The sequence below is a fragment of the Cucurbita pepo genome, chromosome LG15 (genome assembly GCF_002806865.2).
Source record: "Cucurbita pepo subsp. pepo cultivar mu-cu-16 chromosome LG15, ASM280686v2, whole genome shotgun sequence".
Lineage (NCBI taxonomy): Eukaryota > Viridiplantae > Streptophyta > Magnoliopsida > Cucurbitales > Cucurbitaceae > Cucurbita > Cucurbita pepo.
Window position 1 is genome coordinate 3,652,232 of NC_036652.1, and position 21,938 is coordinate 3,674,169.

The window sequence follows — 21,938 nt, forward strand, 5'->3', positions numbered from 1 at the left end:
AAGTAACTGCCATGGCTAAAAATATAATAAATACACATAGAAGTTATTTAAACATTTATGAGCTGGAAACTTGCACGAAACCTTCTGGTAAACATACGAGAGTAAGACACGTCGAGGGAGATTTTGTTATGGCGCTTCTAATTATTTAGCATTTCCAGTGGGACTAATTTTAAGAAACTTTTTCCACTATGTTGAAAAAACTTATTCTGTTCATTGTTGGGTCATTTTCATTTATGTACTCCATCCAGGCAATTGGCCCTGAGCTGATCTTCTACAACACATCGAGGGAAGTAGGGGAATCTACAATCCTCCAGAACCAACTTTTGCATGCTCAACTAGATGTATTTTGCAGGTAAATGTAGTTTCTCTACATTTATGGAAAACTTTATTTGGCTGAAGGAATTAAGAATAATACGAAAAATGCTAGTGCGTACTCATATACTATGCATATTCTTTTCCATTCAGAAATGTGTATATTGCATCATTATGGCTTATTTTCTCAATTTCCCAGTTTAGTTATGTTCTACATACTTATCATGGCCATAGGTTTCTTCTCAAAGGCGATACAACTGAATTTAGTGCAAATGCACTTGGTTTGACCATGGAGAGTAATGGAATCAGGATTCTAGAGCCCTTTGATACCTCAGTACATTATTCGAATGCTTCCGGAAAGACAAATATACATTTATCTGTTTCAGATATATTTATGAACTTCTCATTCAGCATCTTGAGACTGTTTCTAGCTGTTGAAGAGGACATTGTGGCATTTCTAAGAATGACTTCGAAGAAAATGACAGTAGTATGCTCCCAGTTTGACAAAGTTGGAACAATCAAAAGTATGCCGTCACATTTTTATTCATGTTATTGACTGTAGATGGAAAATATCAAAAAAAAAATATTCTTCCAGCTCTTATCTTGGTTTTGCAGGTCCAAACAGTGATCAAGTATATTCATTTTGGAGGCCTAATGCTCCACCAGGTTTTGCAATTTTGGGTGACTATGTGACACCATCGTCAGTAATCTCTTTTATATGAAGTTCCCTTGGCATTATCTTTTCAGTTTGATTTTTGTATTGACATGAGCACTCATTACATGGCAGTGATAAACCACCAACGAAAGGAGTTCTTGCAGTTAACACCAGTTTTGCAAGGGTAAAGCGACCTATATCTTTCAGACTAATCTGGCCACCGGTAGCTTCTCAAGACAGTTATAATTATCACATGAACAATTATGATTCTTCACCTGGTGATGATATTCTAGGCCAGGAGGACTGCTTTTATTCCATTTGGTTTCCTGAAGCACCCAAAGGATATGTTGCACTTGGTTGTGTTGTCTCCAAAGGAATTATGAAACCGCCATTGTCTGCTGTTTTCTGCATCGCCACTTCCTTAGTTTCTGGTTGTTCCTTGAGGGACTGCATAAGTATCAGCACCAGTGTACCGTATGTCAAATGTCAAACTAATGAATCTCTCTTTATGTTCATTTTGCATGGCACATAAATTTGTTGGTTTTCTATTTTTATTCGTATTTGGACATTGGTGGTTGTTTTGGATGTCTTACGTATGCAAGGAGCTGTATTCTGGACGGGTTTCTTCTTTAAGATATAAACTGGACTTCGCAATCCCAGATGCATTTAAACTATTCACTGAATTTTGATTTCTCATCTTGATTAAATTTAGGCATTTATTTTGTAAAACTATTTTTGATACAACGTTATTGATAAGTTGCAGGTGCCGTTCAAATATTGCTTTATGGCGTGTGGACAATGCTGCTGGATCTTTTCTGCCAGCAGATCCAACAACCTTTAGTGTGAGAGGTACTGCGTATGAACTGCGTCGTACAATTTTTGGGTTTCCTGAAGTGTATCTTCAAATGTCTAAGAGTTCAGATAGTCATGCTTCACCAAGTCAAACTGAAACCTCCCTTCCGGAGAAGTCACGTATTGTAACTTCTGGTCAGCATTTTGAGGCTGTTGCTGACTTTCAGTTGATATGGTGGAATCGAGGATCAAATTCCAAGAAGAAACTATCAATATGGCGTCCAGTTGTTCCTCAGGGGAAGATTTATTTTGGTGATGTTGTTATGAAAGGGTGTGTACTTTCCATTTTCTATTTTATTTCAGTATGTTTGAGTTTTAGTTTCTTGGTTAACTCTTGGTTGTCATCTGAACTCAGATTTGAGCGTCCAAATACATCTATAATTCTTAATCATACTGGAGATGAAGAGTTGTACAAGACCCCACTTGATTTCCAACTTGTAGGGCAAATCAAGAAGCAAAAAGGAATGGAAGATATATCCTTCTGGTTGCCACAAGCTCCTGCAGGGTTTGTTTCCTTGGGTTGTATTGCATGCAAATGTAAGCCTAAGCAACAAGACTTCAGTGCATTGGGATGTGTGCGAATGGATATGGTGGCATGGGATCAGTTCTTGGAGGAAAGTGCCTGGGATTTTTCAGATGCCAGGCTAATAACCGAGCCATTCAGCATATGGATAGTTGGTAATGAGTTAGGGACCTTCATTGTTCGGAGTGGGTCTAAGAGGCCTCAGAGGAGTTTCAATCTTAAGCTGGTGGATTCACATGTAACAAGTGGTTCAGATAACACTGTAATTGACGCAGAAGTGAGAACGTTTTCTATAGCAGTTTTTGATGACTATGCTGGTTTGGTAAGAAAACTACTCCACTTTGGTTTCATTTTAGTTTTATTAAATTACTTGAGAAATAGTTATTTTGGCTATCTGGTTAATGAGCTTCAAATGAAGGGGAGCGTTATGAGAGTCAATTTAGTGTCCTTGAACTTTTTTCTTATTTTGATTATTGTTCATATATGAATAAACAACCCTTGTTAAATAATATAAATCTTAAACTAGTATTTTTTGCATGCTGTTGACTCTTTTTTTTCGGGTCCCTTTTTACTTGAAATTTTTTTCTTATATATTCTTTTCTTTCTTGAATTAAACCTCAAGTACCTGCTAATGAAATAAAAAGAATGTTCAAATGTCTACCGAACTAATAAAGACTCAAGACTAGCCCTTACTAACAAAAGAATGAAAGCTCTTGTTTTTTTTTTTTAAACCAGAGACAAAACTTTTCAGTCATGATTGAAAAGTTAAAAAGAGTACAAAAGCGTCAAAGGCTACGAATTGTAGACAAAGAGAGCAAAATAAAAGGAAAAAACAGGAGAAAACATCCTGTGAAAAAGTCCTCTAGATTACATGTTGAATTTCAATATTCTGGTTGTAGATATTTCTGGTAGTAATTTATCGAATTACTTGGATCTAAAACTGAGCAACTCTAGATGTTGTTAGAGTAAAGGACTGTCAACAATCTAGTAATTACCATGGCAATGGTATTGTTCCACCTTATTTTTTGTTGTTTCATAATCCAAGCGATTAAGTTTTTTCTTCATGGAGTAGATGTAACACTAAAAAAGATGGATTTTTGTTCACAAAAGAAATCTTAGTTTCCTTTGCCTGTCCAGGATTTGACGGTGGACCTAAAACTCTTTTGCCTGAAATGGATAGATTTAATTATAAGTGTGGAGTACATAGACATCGGAATCAGCTCCTGGAGTGTTCCCTCATCTGGGAGTGTTGTGCAACATATTGTTCTTGTTTTATTTCTTCTTTGGCAACCTTCATTCCTTGCCCTAATGACCAAACGTGTGCCGATTTTAGCACATACCTAGGAATTTTGTTTATGTGAAATTTTACCTTTTGGTCCTAACCTTGCTTTTTCTACCTTTTGGCCTACGAATTTTGATGACACTCTATTTCCTCATAGAACGTTGTCATCTTTCTTAATATTCTTTCTTTTAAATTTGAAATATAAACCCTCTTTTTATGCACATTTAGATTATTATAGTTAGAAATAGACTTCTTTTTGCAGGTAACTGAACCAAGTTTGACCTTTTTTATTGGTCTATTTGCATAATTTCTCTTCTTGATTTTGACAGATGGTTCCATTGTTCAATATATCGCTTAGCGGATTGGGATTTAGCCTTCATGGAAGAAAAGGTTATTTAAATTCAGTTGTGAACTTCTTTTTAGCTGCCAGATCATACAATGATAAATACGAATCCTGGGAGCCACTTGTTGAACCGGTAGATGGATTTCTAAGGTAATTACCTTGGGATGCTTCTCTTTTTTCTTTTTTCTTTTTTTTTCTTTCTTTTTTTTTTTTTTTTCTTCTTCTTTTGAGAAGGAAACGAAACTTTTCATTGATATAATGATAATAGACTGATGCTCAAACTACCAAATATCTATACGATACTAAATTACAATAGAAAGAAAATTCCAATTAAGACAATGGTCCTGAATAGTGTAATAAGCAAAGTGTTTGGAGAGAGTGCACCAAGAAGAAGCCTTCAGATGAGAAGAACCAAAACAATTATTCCATGGAAGCAGCTTGTTGTGAAAGATCTTTTGGTTCCTTTCCAGCCAAATTTTTTATAAATGGCTTTCACTGCATTGGACCACAAAATCTTTGATTTCAATTCCTGTTTGTAGATAATGTATAAGAAACTAAGTATTTCTAATACTAAAGGAAATTAAAAAGGAAAGGATTAACCAAGGAATTACTCAAGATTAACCACGAATCTTACTGTATCAATTCTATCCCTCCCAACTCATCCTCAAATTTTAAAAATAAAGTTGAAGATAGAAGTAAAAATGTAAATAGTTTGAATGGGAACACGATTCAGCTTCAGTCTTATCTGGAAAAAAACGCTGATCACCATGCTGCCTGAAATGAGAAACGATCATTCAACCACCAGCAGCTAGCCATGGAGAATGGGACACTGTAATCTCCCAATTGGAATCGAATCCTCCCATATGAAGAAAAATTCTCGAAAGAACATGGAGAAGATTAATGTTGAGCTGGACTAAGAGTCTGTAATATGTAAATTCTTTCGGGAATGGGCCACATCAATTTTTGTAGAACAACTATTGAACTCGCATGCTGCTTGGGTTGAAAAGGCCAAATTTCTGTTAGATTGAGGTCAACTACACTTCACATAATATTTGCCACAAATGGTCAAATCTTCTATTTCTATGCTATCTCGTCTTCCTCTTTGTGTGTGCCCAAAAACCTTGCATTTACAACTCCGCTCTCTTCTATGTTTTCATTTTCAGTTTTTTCTTCTTCTTTGCGCAACTGGTCTTTTATGCTTAAGGGTTTGTCAGCCATTGTTTAACGATCATCCTTGCTCATGTTTTCTACTTCCTGCACGACAATTTCTTTTCTTCTTTGCGTGAGTTTTCTTTTTCTTCGTGTGAGTTCTTTTGATTTTCTTGATTTTGCTTTGCGACATGAGCTCTTAGTTTTTGAAATCCCTTTTTTTTTTCTTTTTTTCTTTTTTTCTTTTTTTTTCAATTTTGCTCACATGATGCTCCATTCAGCTCTCTAAATGTTCCATAGCACATTGGATGTCAATCAACCTTTTCCGAATCTCCTCCAACTTAAAGCATTCATCCTGATTTCCTCCAATTTCCACCTCTATCAGTTTCAGTTCACATTTGAAGGAAAAATCTCTTTGTAAAGTTCAAACATTGGTAGAATTATCATGCTGGAATTCCTTTTCAAAATCGCCGGGATTTTTCGAGTGCACTTATGATATTTTTATCTATACCAGTTTTCATGTCTTCCTGTGACCTTTCTTAATTCAAAACACTCCTTTCTTGGAAGTTTCTTGAAATTTATTCTCAAATCATGAAATATAGGGTACACTGAAAGGTATCCCCGTTGTAAATAGTTTTGTGCTATTGGCTAATGAGCACAGCTCGTGAATCTTCCTCTTACTTTTGTCGTCAACCAAAGTTTCTTGGTCTTCCTTTGGCAGCAGCCAACATTATCCCAGATGGTTGCTCTGATACTAAATTGGTTTAGCCTAATAGAGAAAACGAGAACTCCCTCCAAGAATCTAGTCCCAGTCTCTATTAAAAATCAAAGGTATTAAAATACAATTGACGTATTCTCGATTGATAAAGAATTTAAAACAAGTTATTTCAAATACTAAGAGCAAACTAAAAAGAATTAGCCAAGGAATTATCCATGATTAACCACTAATCCTTCTGCGACATTTGGGCTCAATCTTGACCTTTTTGTAAATCCTTTATTTCTTATCCAAAATAATTGGAGAGCCTTCTTTTATCTCCCCAGCCTTTGCCATCTTCAAATAAAATAGCCTTAGTTCGTATGAACTAAAAATTAAAAGTTAAAAGAAAGAAAAGCCTGTCCATACAATTTTATTTCTTCAGGATGATGTCACATTCAGTAGTCTAAGTTTGCACATTTAAATGACTGACCTAATTTGGTTTCTTTCAGGTATCATTACAATCAAAATTCCACTGGATCAGCTTCTCAGTTGCATCTTACCTCAGCTAGGGATTTAAATTTGAATATTTCAGCGTCTAATATCAATATGCTCATTCAAGCTTATGCAAGCTGGATCAACCTTACGAATGTTCAGGAGCATAACAAAACAAAAGTAGTACATATGTTTCTTCTAGTTATAATTTTAATATTAATAGCCTCTGTAGATCAAGATCGCATTCAATTAACATGCTATGTAGTGACTAGCTGACCAATTCTTCCTTTTGTCCTGGGAATTGTCATGTAGGACTCGTTGTTTCCCACATCTGGTGGAAAAGGTATCGGTGATGTACAGGCCAAGAGAGACTATTTTATCATCCCTCAAAATAAACTTGGTCAGGACATTTACATCCGAGCTACTGAAATACGTGGTCTTCAAAATGTAATTCGGATGCCTTCAGGGGACATGAAGCCCTTAAAAGTTCCTGTTTCAAAGAACATGTTAGATTCCCACTTGGAAGGAAAACATTTCAAAAAAGATAGAAGAATGGTGACAATAATAATTTCTGGTGGACAGGTATGGCATAATTTTCATCAACTACTTTGTGAAGACTTTTTCATCCGGCATTTCCTTACATATTTTGCTTTCATTTATGGACAATTGTCTACACTTGATCATCTCTTACTTGGAAAAAAAACATTTGATACAGTTGCCAAAGGTTGAAGGACCAGCTGTTCACCAGTATACTGTAGCTATTCGTCTTACTCCCCTCCAAGGGGCTTTTGTTGAATTGCAACATCAACAGAGTGCACGCACATCCAGAAGTAGCTCAAACCACTCATTATCTGCTGAGGTTGACTTGGTCTTCTGGAACGAAATATTCTTTTTCAAAATTGAATCTCCGGTGGGTATTATAAGCTTATTCATTCAACATGTCTGCATTGGTTTATGCACTACCTTACATTAGCCACTTGTAATCACAACCATCTTTATTTTATGTGTTCACATTTACACCGGTAGCAATTATTTGTTATCTCAAGCTTTTTTTCTCTGTTTTTCTTTTTTCTAATTCTGAAGGAAACTCTGAANATTGATATCATGTAAAAGGTTACAAACTCCCAAAGGGGGAGTGAAAGTAAAAGAAAGAAAATACAAAATCAAAAACTTAGAAACGAGTACAATCTTCTTCTTCATGCACATTAATGCAAACTGAACAAACTTGAAGAGTGGACCACCTAAAAACCCTAGAAAAATCTATTGAAATACAAATATATGGTGAGAGAGGAATGAACGAAATAAATGCTAACAACTAACGAGAAAGAATCCTTAGTGCCCCAAAAATCTTCAATGGAAACTATATTATTAGTCCCTTTCCTCAAAGATAGAAGAAGTACAAGAAAGGCCACGTGTCGCAAAACGTTATCAGTTATAACCTTCCCACATCAAGAATCTCTTCAGAAATAATATCACTAATATGGTATAGGTTGTGTATGCAACAGCAATAATTGTAAAGGATGATAGTTCAGTGTATATAGGTCTTTTCTTGAATCAATGGGAGATTTTACACATCTGAAAAACCACAAGTTTCAATAAGAAGCAAATTTGGCAGGCATGGAAGATGGAGGAAGAGGAAAAGTATCATAATCACCTTCTTGAGATAATGAACAAGCTTCAAAATAAAAATCTTCAAGAACATCCTCCAAGTTAGGCTCTATAATTGATTCCACACTGTTCATGCTAACCATGGGTTCAACATTAGAATCATCATGTGAAAGAGACATAGGGTCTTTGGTCGAGTGGGTAACTCCTCTAGTTAATACATAATTTGGATTCAATGGGTATAAAACAATTTGGTACTATGTATTGGGGAACAAGGAATGTGAAGGATCAGAAGAGGTAACTTGTTTCACGAGGAGGGCTAAAAAGCGTGAACAACCAATTAATTCGGGATTCAAAGAATATCCTCAAGGATTGGATGAAATGAAGAATATGCCCCTGTTAGTGAACGGGTTTTCTTATGTCAAGGACTCGTTAATGGTCTTATCAACTGCCTTGTCAATTGAAGCATTTGAAAATATGACCTTACCAACTCCATCATTAATGCTCAACTTCATTTCGAAATCATGCCAGACTACACCAAATGAGTTTTTGTCAACCAAATTCTCACAAATTTATTTCATTAACTACCTTGTCTAGAACATCAATGCCAAACCCTTTTCAAATTCAAATTTTCAGTAAGTGGAGAAACAAAAAACTATTGATCTTTCAATACCTCCTGGCAGCATAAAAAATCTAGAGACTTATCAAGCATGCTAGAATACATAAAAGAACCGCAAAAGGTGAAGAATGGGATGCAGACATATCACAAGCTCTAGTTGGAATAAAATACTTCCTAACATTTTGTCTTTCATTTTGATTGTGGAAAGAATAAAACCAAAAATGTTCCTCTTAGCTTCCATTTTGGCTGAGCAACAATCCAATCTATTTAAGGTTGAAGAATAAGTACTAATAAGTCTTCCTAAATAAGGCCTCCCAAAATGACCGTGAATGGCTTCAAAGCAACCACAAATTCAGAGATTCGGGGGTAAGTCCAAAATCTCCACCAAGCACCATATCCCTTAGTAAACTTAGGCACACAATGCTTTTCTGCAAACTATCTCTCAATCTTCATACGAAAAGATTTAAATTTCTTCCATTTTTAATAGGTAGAAAATTCTCATCTTCAAACTTTAGCAAGGCCTTGTCATTAATCAAAGGATTACTAACAAAAGAAGCTTCTAGCTGATCCTCTAAAAAAATTTGAATACCCAACCAATTACCATGAGCAAAAAATCTAGAAATTACCAAAATTGAACTCCGATCAACTTCTGTTATTTCCTTTTCTTTTTTCACCTACAAAGAATGAGTGAACTTCTAACAATATCTAACTTAGATCTTTCATTTCTCATTTTAGGAAGTTCCACATGTTGAACATTTGAAATCATGCCAAATCTTCTTGTTGGGTAATGAAGTTTCTTAGTAAATCCCAAAGAGTGAACCAACCCCTTTTATCAACACCAGCACTTATTGATAAAACCTTCCTACCTCCAAAAGGAAGCCATATAATACAATCGAGAGAGCAACATTTTTGAATCCCTGATGTTCCAAACTCATCCCTATATTACTTCTAAAAGGGTGAAAACACAGGGCAATGCAACAAACCCATTAATGCAATACTACTACTAATCCATGCAACAATTACTTGAACTCATAGCAATGAAACTTAAAAATGACCTTAAATGTAGTTGATTCATAGGGTTAATATAGATGAAAATCTTAACTGGAAAAAGAATCTGCAGAAGAGGAATAGGTTGAGGGTTTGAGGGTTGAAGGTTGAGGGTTCTATTGGGTGTACTCTTAAGAAACGAGAATATTAAAAGATTTCATTTGTAGTTATTGTTGAATTGGTAGTTATCCATGGCTATTCAATCGGATTAATCGTTGTTATTTATATAGTCCTCCTTTTGGATGAATTAGTGATGTTTATAAAGTAAACTGTGTCTAATTAGTCCTTATGGTGTTTACCGTGCTGATATTTCCGCAGTCTTGATTCTTAATATGATGATTAGGGTCATTTTCATTTTTATATAAAAATCTGTATAGAACACCAAATATCTTTCTGGAGGAGCTGAATAAGAAATAATTATTCTGCTTACATGAGAAAATTTCTAACTTTTTCCAGAGTTTGTAGATGCTTTTTCTTTTTCTGTCAATACCATGTCTTTGTGCCTTCCTGATGCTTTTCATGTTTCTTAAATTCACAGGAAAAATATATGCTGGAGTTGATGGTAATAGATGTGGGAAAAGGTACCTTAATGTGCTAGTAGTTTTCTTAAATACATATGGAGAGATGACGTACTCATGTCTTCATACTTGATCTTTTTGCTAGTTGGTTCACATTTGTGTTTGATGCTACTGTTCATGTTCCGATTTACTGATAATGGGATAAGAAAATTGCACTGCCACATGGAAATATTGAACTAACACTTGTTTTCCATGGATACTGGAATTTCTTTAGTTATCATTTTATAAATATAATAGCTTCAAATAAAACAACGAAGAATGCATAGATCAATTAGACCTTTGTAGTTGAGCGTTCGTGGATGGGAGTATACTAAGTTGGTGATCAAAAGAAGTCCTTGTGTTGTGAAAAAAAAAAAGGAATCTTACGAAGTCGCAATGTGAATAACGCAGCAGCTTCAGATATGTATTACTAGATTCTTGCACACATCCATGCACTGTAATTAAATTTTTCATTCGTGACTTCTGAAACTAACCCAGCACACAGTGGAATTGAATTGAACTCATATGAGTGTTCAAATCACTCCAGGAATACATTGTTTAAAATTGAAACAAGGGTATCTTCCAATCTGAATTTTGTAATTCAAAATAAAAAGGGCAAGATGGGAATCGAAAATGTAAGACCTGACACCTATAAGGTACCTTGCTGCCTCATGTGCATCAAGACGGGTGAGCGTGAGAGAAGCATGTAACACCGTGGAAGTGCTCCAATGGAAGTGAGCACAAGAGAGGCAAGCAACACCCGTGAAAGTTCTCCAAGAGGATAGTATACACGCGTTATGTGCTCTCACGGCTTCAACTGATAAATGTGCTAACAAAAGAATTTCACAACTTAACTGCTTTAAGAGTTAGTATCCAAGTCGAGAATGAATTATATTTATTATTCAGCTTGAGGGGGAGTGTCGAAGGATTAACCTTAAGTTATGAATATTTGTGTAATCCTAATAAATAATATAAGTAGTTGACCACTCTTGTTTATCTCTATTTTTACCTAGGATTTATTTTGATTTATTGTAACTGGTTGCAAGTAGCTTGCTGTTTTTTCTTATTTATTTTTAAAAAATTACATGTCTAGGGAAAGACTAACTAAAACCTAAATCGATAGATGATCTAAATTCCCTATATACTAGATAATCTAAATAAATCCTTAGGTAATAGATAACAAGATAAAGATAAATCTAAATAAATTTCTGGTTACTATTTAACTATAAATCTAATGGATATCATTCCTTCTTAGCTTGGATACTAACTCATGAATTACACAAATATCCTAATTTAAGGTTAATCCTTATTCAAAACTAGTATCTAGGGATTTATTTAGATTTATTATTACCTAGTAGGTAGGGATTCAGTTACCCTGTATTATAAAAGGCAAATGTACTTCTGTGAAATTAAGAAAAAAGGTAGTAAGATAATTTAGACTTTCAACAGTCAATATTTGAAAATGACTCGATAAACTCATTACTTGAAGTGGAAGGATAGATTGGGAATGATCGTGACAATAACAATAGGAGATATCTGGTTGTTTGTGGGTCAATGTGCATGAGTGTTATCAGTTGAGTATATTTGTACACTTTTATCGTGAATTCCAATTAATTTTATACTTGGTATTTTGTTTCAATAAAAAGTAGGGGCATGGTTGTTAGTTGTGTTATTTTAACAAGTTCCGTTGGTGATGTTTTGCATAGTAAAACTGTCATGTTTCGTTTTAATTGTGTGAATCTGTTTTATTCATTTCTAATTGTTTGGTAGCAAATTGTTATGAAGAATATTGTTCATACTGAAATAATTTTTTGTACTTTTTGAGTAGCAAACCAGTTATGAAATTTTACCAAGGTGACTGTAATCTTCCCTCCATATCAATTCTACAGGTGACGCTACTGGATTCTTTTCTGCCCCTTTAACTCAGATAGCACAGAGCTTGGAGGATGAATTTCACTTGCATGATCACGTTAATAAGTTAAGCTGGATAGAACTTGCTTCACCTAGCTTGGTAATATGTTTTGTTCTTCTTGTACTATATGTAATTGTTTGGCATCCATATGGAAGCCTTACATTATTTGTCAAATGCTCATATGTTAATATCGCAATGTCTAATTAAAAGAATAATTATATTACAGGGGAAAACATGCAAGTTCAGTGGAAAATTAAGTTGTACTGTGCTTTTGTCGCCCAAACAAGAATTTGAGAACATAAATCAATCCTCAAATAAAGGAAGGAAATCTGGATCTATTCAAATAAGTCCGAGTAGGACTGGACCATGGACTACTGTTAGGTTAAACTATGCTACACCAGCTGCTTGTTGGCGCTTAGGGAATGATGTCATTGCCAGCCAAGTGACTGTCAAGGATGGTAGCCGATATGTGACAATTAGGTCTCTCGTCTCAGTGCAGAACAATACTGATTATATGCTTGATGTCTGCCTAATGTCCAAACATTGCAAGGAAAGCATACATCTCCCGGATGAAACTGGTAGTTCAGATCGTTCAACAGCTGATAATAACATGGTTGTTACAGAAGAGTTCGATGAAACTGAAAAATACAGCCCCACTGCTGGCTGGGTTAGCTGCCTGAAATTCAGTCAGGATTTCTCAGAAGTAATCATTCCAGAGGTATAATCGTTCTCTCTAAGAGAACAGTTGAATTCAAATTATGATTTTAGAAAAGTAAAAAGTTGAAATCAAATGAAGAAAAGCCATTATTTCAAATAATTTGATTAGAAAGAACTTCATTTCTTACATGTTTGGTGGAACTTAAGTTGGTCGTGTCCATAAAACTTAGTTATATTTTAATATTAATTTCTCGTGATGTGTATGTTGTATATTTCTTCTAAATTTCCTTGTCAGAAAGCTTTCTTTATGCCCAATTAACACAAGGATCAATCACTCTTCTATGATCTCTGTTGGGAGGACTCACACAAACAAAGTTCAAAATAGACACCCTTCCTAATATATTCCCTGCAGAAGTGTGTCTCTGCATACATGTGCATGACAATGCAGATCACTTATTTATCATCTTTGTGGCACGCTTCTCAGAGAGCTTTGTATCTCTTGAGACCAACACCACTTGCTGAGTTTTGTGACTAAGAGCACAACACGCATACGTTTTTCTGTTAAAGCTAGCAATACAAGGAATCCATAGGAGGATGTCATCTACCTTAAGGCTTTGTGGACTCTAAAGTTAAAATCTCTCTCAAATTTCTTTCTTTTAATTTTGTTAACTACATGGAGGGCCTTCCTCTAGCTCCTGTAGCTCAGACAGTTCTCAATTTCTTATTGGTCTTTTTGCCATGCCAGTTTTTGAGTGACTAAGTGGGGATAGAGTTTGACAATTTAACAGGGAAGGAAAAGGGGTAATGGGTCGAGGAATCGGAGAGGTGAATTGGGAAAAGAGATAGAATAAGGGGATATTACAACCGTGTCAAATGAGGTTGTTACAATTAAGATGTATGTATTAGTATTGAGCCTTTGGGCTGACTTGATGAAGGTCAGTCTCGAGGAAATAGTTAATATTCAATTTTTACTTCAGTTCTCCAAGCTAAGCTTTGTCGCTGCTTATAGCAATTTTGCATCATAATTTATAGAAGTCCACTTTTCCATTGATGATTCTCGAGGAATTGTTATGGTGCTTTCTTGTTTCCGTTATTGAAGTTCATCGTAGTTCTGTATAGCTTGTATCCTTTATTAGGCTTCCTTTTAATATACTGTTCACTTGCACAGGTAACATCAAGAGTTGAGCTACCGTCTGGTTGGGAATGGATTGATGATTGGCATTTAGACAAGAGACCTCATACTGCTGCTGATGGTTGGGTTTATGCTCCAGATGTCAAAAGTCTTAAATGGCCTGATTCTTCCGACTCTGTGGAATCTGTAAACCATGCGAGGCAAAGAAGGTGGGTCAGAAGTAGGAAACAGATAAGTAATATAGAGAAGGAAATATTCATAGGGCAATTGAAGCCTGGTGATACGGTTCCCCTCCCTTTATCAGTGCTGGCACAATCTGGTCGTTATATATTTCATTTGAGGCCTTCGACACTTAGAAATTGTGATGAGTACTCTTGGAGTTCAGTTGTAGATAAACCTAATCAAGAGGATGCTAATGGGCCTGATATTTTCTCTGAAGTATGCGTTTCAAACCTAAGTGAATCTGAGGAGTTGTTGTATTGTGTTCAGACAAGCGGAACCTCATCAAGTAGTTCTCATAGGTTATGGTTTTGTTTAGGCATACAAGCCTCGGAAATTGCCAAAGATATGCACTCTGACCCTATTCAGGACTGGAATCTTGTTATCAAGGCTCCCTTGTCTATTACCAATTACCTTCCGCTTGTGACAGAATTTTCGGTTCTACACAAACAGAAAAGTGGCCATTTCATTGGCTGTTGTAGAGGAATCCTTCATCCAGGGAAAACTGTGAAGGTCTATGATGCTGATATCAGAAATCCATTGTTCTTTTCACTCTTCCCACAGAGAGGATGGCTTCCTGTACATGTAAATTTAGTTCACTTTCATCTTGCAACATTTAAATTCTACTTTAGAGATTTTTCTGTGCCTATTCTTTTTTCTTTTCTTCGAATCTTTCTATTTATTGATTATGCTTTTTCATCTTCTCACTTTTTTNATCATCCATTTTTCTTTTTAATAGGAAACAGTTCTTATATCCCACCCTCATGGAGTTCCAGCAAGAACATTAAGTTTGAGAAGTTCAATTACTGGAAGGTTCCATTTTTTATCCCTACCCCATTTGTCTCTCATTCTATCTTCATGGAGGCCAATGTGATTGTGGTTTGTGCAGGGTTGTTCAAGTTATTCTTGAACAAAACCATAGTAAGGAGCATCCATTCCTGGAGAAGATCATCAGATTCTACGCACCTTACTGGTTTTCTATTTCTAGATGTCCTCCTCTCACACTCCGTCTTGTAGACAGATTAGGGAGAAAAGATTCACGAAAGATTTATCACCGGCTTAAGTCCAAGACTAATACTGACATATTTGAGGAAATAACTGATGAAGAAATACACGAGGGTTACACAATCGCTTCTGCTCTGAACTTCAATTCGTTGGGCCTCTCTGTGTCAATTAATCAGACTGGGAAAAATCAGTGTGGAGATGTTAAAGAACTATCTCCTCTGGGTGACATGGTAAATTTCAAATTTTGGTTCCATTATCTTCTTAAAATGGTCAAGGAGTTCTTTATTAATTTGATTTTATCTGCAGGACGGATCCTTAGATCTCTATGCTTGTGATGATGAGGAAGGAAAACGTATGCAGCTTTTCATTTCTACAAAACCATGTCCCTATCCATCTGTACCAACCAAGGTAATTTTTAGATTTGAGTTATTGGATGCTTCCTGTTATGCTCTCTCCTCTTTCGCATCACCCTCCAAAAAGTTGTGTTTTCTCATTTAGTACGCTTTCTACCTCTCTACAAGTTCGTGGTGATGTTTTTGTGTATTAGTTTATTTTTCCTTAGCAATTTTAGCTGTTATCATGGTTCTCTTTGGTCTATTTTCTCTTTGCTCTTGTTCTGTGAAAAACGAAGGCTAAAGTCCTTTGTGATGGCTTGTTCGTTCGCACAGTATTGTTTTCAAGAGTAAAAAGGTGGACAATTGACTCTCATGCTAGTCTCTCTGGACTCCCAATCTATAATCTCCTGCATACATGCATAAATGTATTGACCTGGTGCGAAAAGGCTCTCTTTTTGCAAGGTGAAAATTTAAATGATGGATCTCATCTGGTTAACTGGAATGTTGTCTCTCAGCCTCATCTGCCTGGGTAGACTAAGGAGGGAGTGTAACAAGGGTCCTCTTAGCTAAGTGTTTTTACCTCCCCTGCCCAAAAAAAATAAAAACAAAAATAATGGAACTTGTAGTTGTAATGGAACAAAATACTTGTATTTCAATGGGTCAATAGTATACATAGCCTTCTTATATAGGAGAGACTCGATACAAAATAGGAGAGACTCAATACAAAAAGGGAAGGAATCAGAATTAGAATAAAATAAAATCATTGGTGATTGCAATAAATTAACATATTTACAACCGTTTGCTCTGTACTTGGGACATATGAGATACATACCACCCCATTTTCAACTTTTTCCTTTATGAAGTGTTTTTCGACTTTGATATGCTCTATCCTGTCATGTTGAACTAGATTATGAGCTATTGCTATTGTCACAGTACACACATATAGGTGTCTTAAAAAAAAAAAAAAAAAAAAAAAAAAAAAAAAAAAAAAAAAAAAAAAAANCTATAGGGCTACTTTTGGCTACCACATTTTGTTTTTTACTACATAAAGTGACTAAGTTAACTCCAACAAATGAACAATAGCCCGACGTAGACCCTCCATCCACTGTAATTCCTGCCCAATCAACATTAGTATAATTTTCAACCTGTAGATGGTTGTGATTTTTAAACAATATCTTTTTTTGGAGTACCCTTCAAATATTTCAAGATTCTATATGCAGCTTCCAGTGAATGTCCTAGCGAGTGCACGAATGTAATATCTGGACGTGTATGAGACAAATAGAAAAGTTTCTCGTTAGTCTTTGGTACTATAGCTAATCCTTCACTTCAAGTTTGGTTCAATATCTGTAGCAGCTATCTTGCATCCAAGTAAACATGTTTCTCGAAGTAAATCTGTAGTATATTTTCTTTGGTTCACAGAGATACCTTTTCTAGATCTCGTGAACTCCATTTTTAGGAGATACATTAGTGTTCTTAGGTCTTTCATTTGAAGTGCACTTGAAAGCTTTTCTTTAGAGTGGTCAATTCTGCTTCGTCATCACCTGTAAGAAAGACGTCATCTACATGCACAATTAAAACCGCATTCCTAGGACTTTTATTTGAAATGCACTTGCAAGCTTTTCCTTTAAAGTGGTCGATTCTACTTCGTCGTCAACTATAAGAATAATGTCAATCAAAATCACATTTTTATAAGTTGTAGAATGCTTATAAAGATGGTGTAATCAACTTGACTTTGAAGGAATCCAAGGCTTGTAGCTATTTTCATAAATCGTTCAAACCATACTCTTGGAGATTGTTTGGGCCCTTATAGAGATTGCTCTAGCCAACATTCTTTTTCCTTCAATATTACCATGAGAAGCATTTTTTACATCAAGTGGGTAAAGAGGTCAATCTTAGCAGCAAGAGCAAAAGTTCCCTAATAATCAATCTCATAAGTTTGAGTGAATTCTTTTGCAACTAGTCTTACTTTATATCTTTCAACACTATCATTAAAATTACATTTTATGGTAAAGACTCGTTTACATCCCACTATTTTCTTATCTCTCGACAAATCTACCGTTTTTCATGGCAGAACTCTTTAGAATAAACGACCAAAAAGTGCAGGGTCTTCCTTTGGAGATAGTCCTTTGTGGCTTCCATAAGATGGAGAAGATCCAAAAACATTTCCCTCTATGATGCTTTACTCTAATTGGTGCTTCTTGGAGTGCAGGAGAATGCCTCACTAAGATTATGTATTTCCATACTTACATTGAGAAATAATACATGTCAAAAGATCATCACTAGTCCAAGGGTCAAGCCCAATAATTGTATGATCTCATTGTCTAGATATTTTAGAAATAAAGATTTAGATATTTAGATATTTTAGGAGTAATGATATCTAGGTATTTTAGGAATAAATCTAGAAAATTTGTAATCTATATAAATACCACTCCACCCCTGCTAAGTTGTTCATCCCTAGCAAAGCAAAGTGTAGTAGTTTCTATGGAGTATTCAACGGCATACTCTTCTACGGGAGTAAGCACCACTACAAGAATGAATAGAATAATACAAATAATATAATCACATAATTACACTGCTAATAAAAGAAGAAAACGAATCCGATATTTCCAGCTGATAATTACTAAGAACAAACCAACACCATCTTTTCTGTTTTGGTCTCCTGGTAGCGTGTCTCTTTGTTTGAAGCTGCTGGAAACTTCTAACATGGCTTGGGTCCAGTGCAAGTGAACCCGAGTCTTTTCCTTTTTAGGTTGTCATTGATTTGAATTCTAGTCAGTATTCAGCAGATGCTTTAAGATTAACAGGTGTACGATTGTGGATAGTTTGATTATAGTTATTTTTTGGTTTTATTGATCAATTGGAGATATTTTCTATAACTATATGGTCATCTGCATATCTTACCTTCTAATGGAATTCAATTTTTTACCCAAAAGAGTAACTATTTTATGCACCTTCTTAAATCACAACCATATTATTTTAGGTGATTTCAGTTCGCCCATTCATGACCTTTACCAACCGGCTTGGTCATGATATTTTTATTAAGTTAAGCGATGAAGATGAAACAAAAGTTCTCCATCCGTGTGATTCAAGAATGTCATTTGCCTTTCTGAAAACTGATGGGCATGATAAATTCCAGGTCAGTCAACTTCTTATAGAGTACTAAATCGAAATCATATAGCTGTACTTCAATCGATATCCTTACTGACAGTAAAATATACCAAAACTTTTTATTTCATTGATTGATTTTGTTTGTGTTTGCTTTTTAGGTACGTTTAGAAGATACCAGTTGGTCACTTCCTTTTCAAATAACGGAAGATACAATATTTTTGGCCTTGAGGAGATATGATGGTACTCGTAGATTTTTGAGGATAGAAGTTCGTGGCTACGAAGAAGGATCACGTTATATCATCGTGTTTCGTGTTGGATCAGCAGATGGCCCAATCAGGTACTTACATACCTGTATCAAGGTTTATGTTTCGTTATCGTGCCTAACTAATTAAAACTTTGATTCATCAGGGTTGAGAACAGAACTGGCAATACAATCAACTTGCGTCAGAGTGGATTCGGTGAAGAAGCTTGGATTTTGTTGCCGCCCCTTTCAACAACAAATTTTTGTTGGGAGGATCCTTATAGCCAACATTCCTTAGATACTAGGATTAATAATGATAGTCGTATTCGAGTTTGGAAACTTAATACGAGCACGGGATTTTGCTCTTTAGAGGATGCCGAAACAGAATTATGTTGCCATGTGGCGAAAGAGGGTGATATTAATGTAGTTCGGTTCAGAGACAGACAGCATTTGGAATCTGGTTTTCATGAAGAGATTGGATACGTAACAGCTGCAAGAAATTGGAGGTCTCAAATGCAGAGACCGGTGCAGGATAATGAAGCAGCACCCACTGAGCTTATAGTTGAGTTAGGAGTGGTAGGGATTTCTATTATAGACCACAAGCCAAAGGAACTGGCTTATATGTACTTGGAGAGAGTTTTTATCTCATATTCAACTGGATTTGATGGTGGAACAACAAATAGGTTTGAACACTTTCTTCCTGTCCCCTTGACAATAATCCCCTTTGACATTTTAACTGGGAATAGTTGACTTAATCTCTTACTGTGATAATTCTTTTCCTGTGCATCTTTGTTTAGTTAATATTTGTTCGTCGCTTTCTTTGATCTCTCAGTGCTTTATTCTTTACACCAGATTTGTGGATAATGTCTGGAATTGATTGAGTGATGAAGTCTTAGGTTACGAGATTTATGAATCAAGCTGACACTTTTATTTGGCAGGTTCGAGATCTCATTTGGTAATTTGCAGCTTGATAATCAACTCCCCCTGACATTGATGCCAGTGTTGTTGGCTCCTGAGCAGACCACAGATAGAACTCATCCAGCATTTGGATTGACAATAACAATACAGAATGAGAATATTGTTGGAATCCGAGTCTTCCCGTACATTTGTGTTCGGGTAATGTATGATTTTAAATATTAGAATAACGAAGTAAGAAACTATACCTTCATTAGCTCATTAAAACCTTGCTTTTCATGATAGGTCACAGAGAAATCTTGGAGGCTTAACATTCATGAACCAGTTATTTGGGCTGTTGTTGACTTGTATAATAATCTTCAGCTAGGTCGCTTACCCCAAAGTTCTAGTATCACTCAAGCTGATCCAGAAATACGCATCAAGTAAGATTTCCATTCATTTTTTCCGCACAAGGATGGTGGCATGTAGTTTTAGTTTTTGAGTATTGATATAATCAAATTGACTGTAACCCATATCCACTTAACCTTTTGTGTTGTGATTTAACATAGTTGTGGAAGGATTAACCTTAACTTAGAAGATATTTATATAATCCAATCAAATAAGGAAAGTAGTTGCTTTATTGTTTCATAGAATCTAAGGAGTATTTTAGATCTATTGTTGCCTAGTATCTAGGTATTTATTTAAATCTATATTGATCAAGTTTCGTTTGAGACCTTCATAGCTGCCGATCATCCATAAATGAACCCTTCATAGCTTTCGTCCACCATTGAAGCCGTTTTTTTATCTACGACTTCATCAGCCGCAAGCAACTGTTATTTATTGTAGCTTCAAGTCACAAGCATCTGAAAGTAGCCGCAAGCAACCGAGCCCATTCTTATTCAGCCCATCTATTCATTGATCCAACATACACTCAGCACCACAAACCCACCATATCACCGCAAACACCCCACTTCCAAATCCTCCGCTTGATCACAATAAATACAATCCTATTAAATAAATGAAATAGTTGACCTCCCTAATTTATCTTTACAGTTACCTAGTATCCAAGAATTTGTTGAGGGCCTATGTTCGAACCCCTTGAATGTCATTTCCTCTCTAATTAATATTCATTAATTTTGATCTCAATTCATTTAGTTATTTGTATTTACAGTCTCGAAGACCACCTGTGCTTTTTCTATTGATTACAAAAATCGGGATTCTAATGGTTCTGTTTACTTCTTCAGCCTAATAGAAATTTCTGAAGTAAAGCTGAAAGTGGTACTGGAGCCGGCACCAGCACAAAGACCCCATGGAGTTCTAGGCATATGGAGCCCCATACTGTCAGCTGTCGGGAATGCATTCAAGATACAGGTTGAGTTAATCTTTCATAATTTTATGTTGAAAAATCAAGAAACGTTTACCCTAGAAGCTAAAAGCTACAGTGTACATCATACCACGGTCTTCTTTTAAAATTACACTCTTAATCTGTATATGGCTAGGAGTGTACCGGACCGTGTACTGGACCTTTTCATTAGTTTCCTATGTTTTCTGTCTTTCTTCTGAATAATTCAATTTCGGTTTGAAGATGATGCAGAGATTTATAATTGAGATCTGCTCATTAGTAGCCAAAATTATCATTTTCTTTCTGTGAGATTAAAAAATAATCTTATAAAAGGTAGAATGGTTATCGGTAAACTGTCAACCTGAGCATAGTTCAACTAGTTATGGATTATATCCTCGATTAAAAGGACAGGCCTTCGAATCCTCATCACATGTTATGTTGTTGAGCTCAAAAAAAAAAGTAACTAGTAAATTAGTAGTTTGTCTACGCTCTTGGTTCGTAGCGTTAAAAAATTTGTTGATTAATGCTACTTCTCTTCCAGATTGTATTGCAAGTTTAAATCTCCATTTAATCTAAGGAAACCATCTTTAAAAGTAATTCTACCGTTTTCTGCACTTACGTCCATTCATAAATCTACTTGTGAGACAGTTTCAAGGCATCCTATGGTGAAAACATACACTGCTGCATGTCATTTCAGGTGCATCTAAGAAGAGTGATGCGCAGGGATAGATACATGCGTGAAAGTTCTATTCTTCCTGCCATTGGAAACCGTATCTGGAGGGACTTTATTCACAATCCTTTACACCTAATATTTTCATTGGATGTTCTTGGCATGACAAGCTCAACACTGGCTTCACTCAGCAAAGGGTTTGCCGAACTTTCAACTGATGGCCAGTTTTTGCAATTGCGGTCAAAGCAGGTATCTTAATTTCATAACTTGCAATTAATAGGCCTTTGTTG

General features: G+C 35.6%; 1 protein-coding gene across 1 annotated transcript in view; it reads left to right on the forward strand.

Moving 5' to 3' along the window:
- LOC111811402 overlaps positions 1-21,938 on the forward strand; it is a 77,759-nt gene that overhangs the window by 51,742 nt on the left and 4,079 nt on the right. Inside the window, exons 34-57 of the mRNA XM_023698219.1 lie at positions 249-352; positions 547-836; positions 928-1,012; positions 1,100-1,441; positions 1,725-2,090; positions 2,175-2,664; positions 3,954-4,117; positions 6,323-6,485; positions 6,618-6,887; positions 7,021-7,215; positions 10,115-10,157; positions 12,023-12,144; positions 12,272-12,763; positions 13,871-14,638; positions 14,793-14,866; positions 14,943-15,288; positions 15,365-15,466; positions 18,374-18,529; positions 18,660-18,838; positions 18,910-19,425; positions 19,681-19,858; positions 19,943-20,079; positions 20,881-21,007; positions 21,676-21,897. Coding sequence (XP_023553987.1) covers positions 249-352; positions 547-836; positions 928-1,012; positions 1,100-1,441; positions 1,725-2,090; positions 2,175-2,664; positions 3,954-4,117; positions 6,323-6,485; positions 6,618-6,887; positions 7,021-7,215; positions 10,115-10,157; positions 12,023-12,144; positions 12,272-12,763; positions 13,871-14,638; positions 14,793-14,866; positions 14,943-15,288; positions 15,365-15,466; positions 18,374-18,529; positions 18,660-18,838; positions 18,910-19,425; positions 19,681-19,858; positions 19,943-20,079; positions 20,881-21,007; positions 21,676-21,897 — 5,931 coding nt within the window. The remainder of the gene's footprint in view (positions 1-248; positions 353-546; positions 837-927; positions 1,013-1,099; positions 1,442-1,724; positions 2,091-2,174; positions 2,665-3,953; positions 4,118-6,322; positions 6,486-6,617; positions 6,888-7,020; positions 7,216-10,114; positions 10,158-12,022; positions 12,145-12,271; positions 12,764-13,870; positions 14,639-14,792; positions 14,867-14,942; positions 15,289-15,364; positions 15,467-18,373; positions 18,530-18,659; positions 18,839-18,909; positions 19,426-19,680; positions 19,859-19,942; positions 20,080-20,880; positions 21,008-21,675; positions 21,898-21,938) is intronic.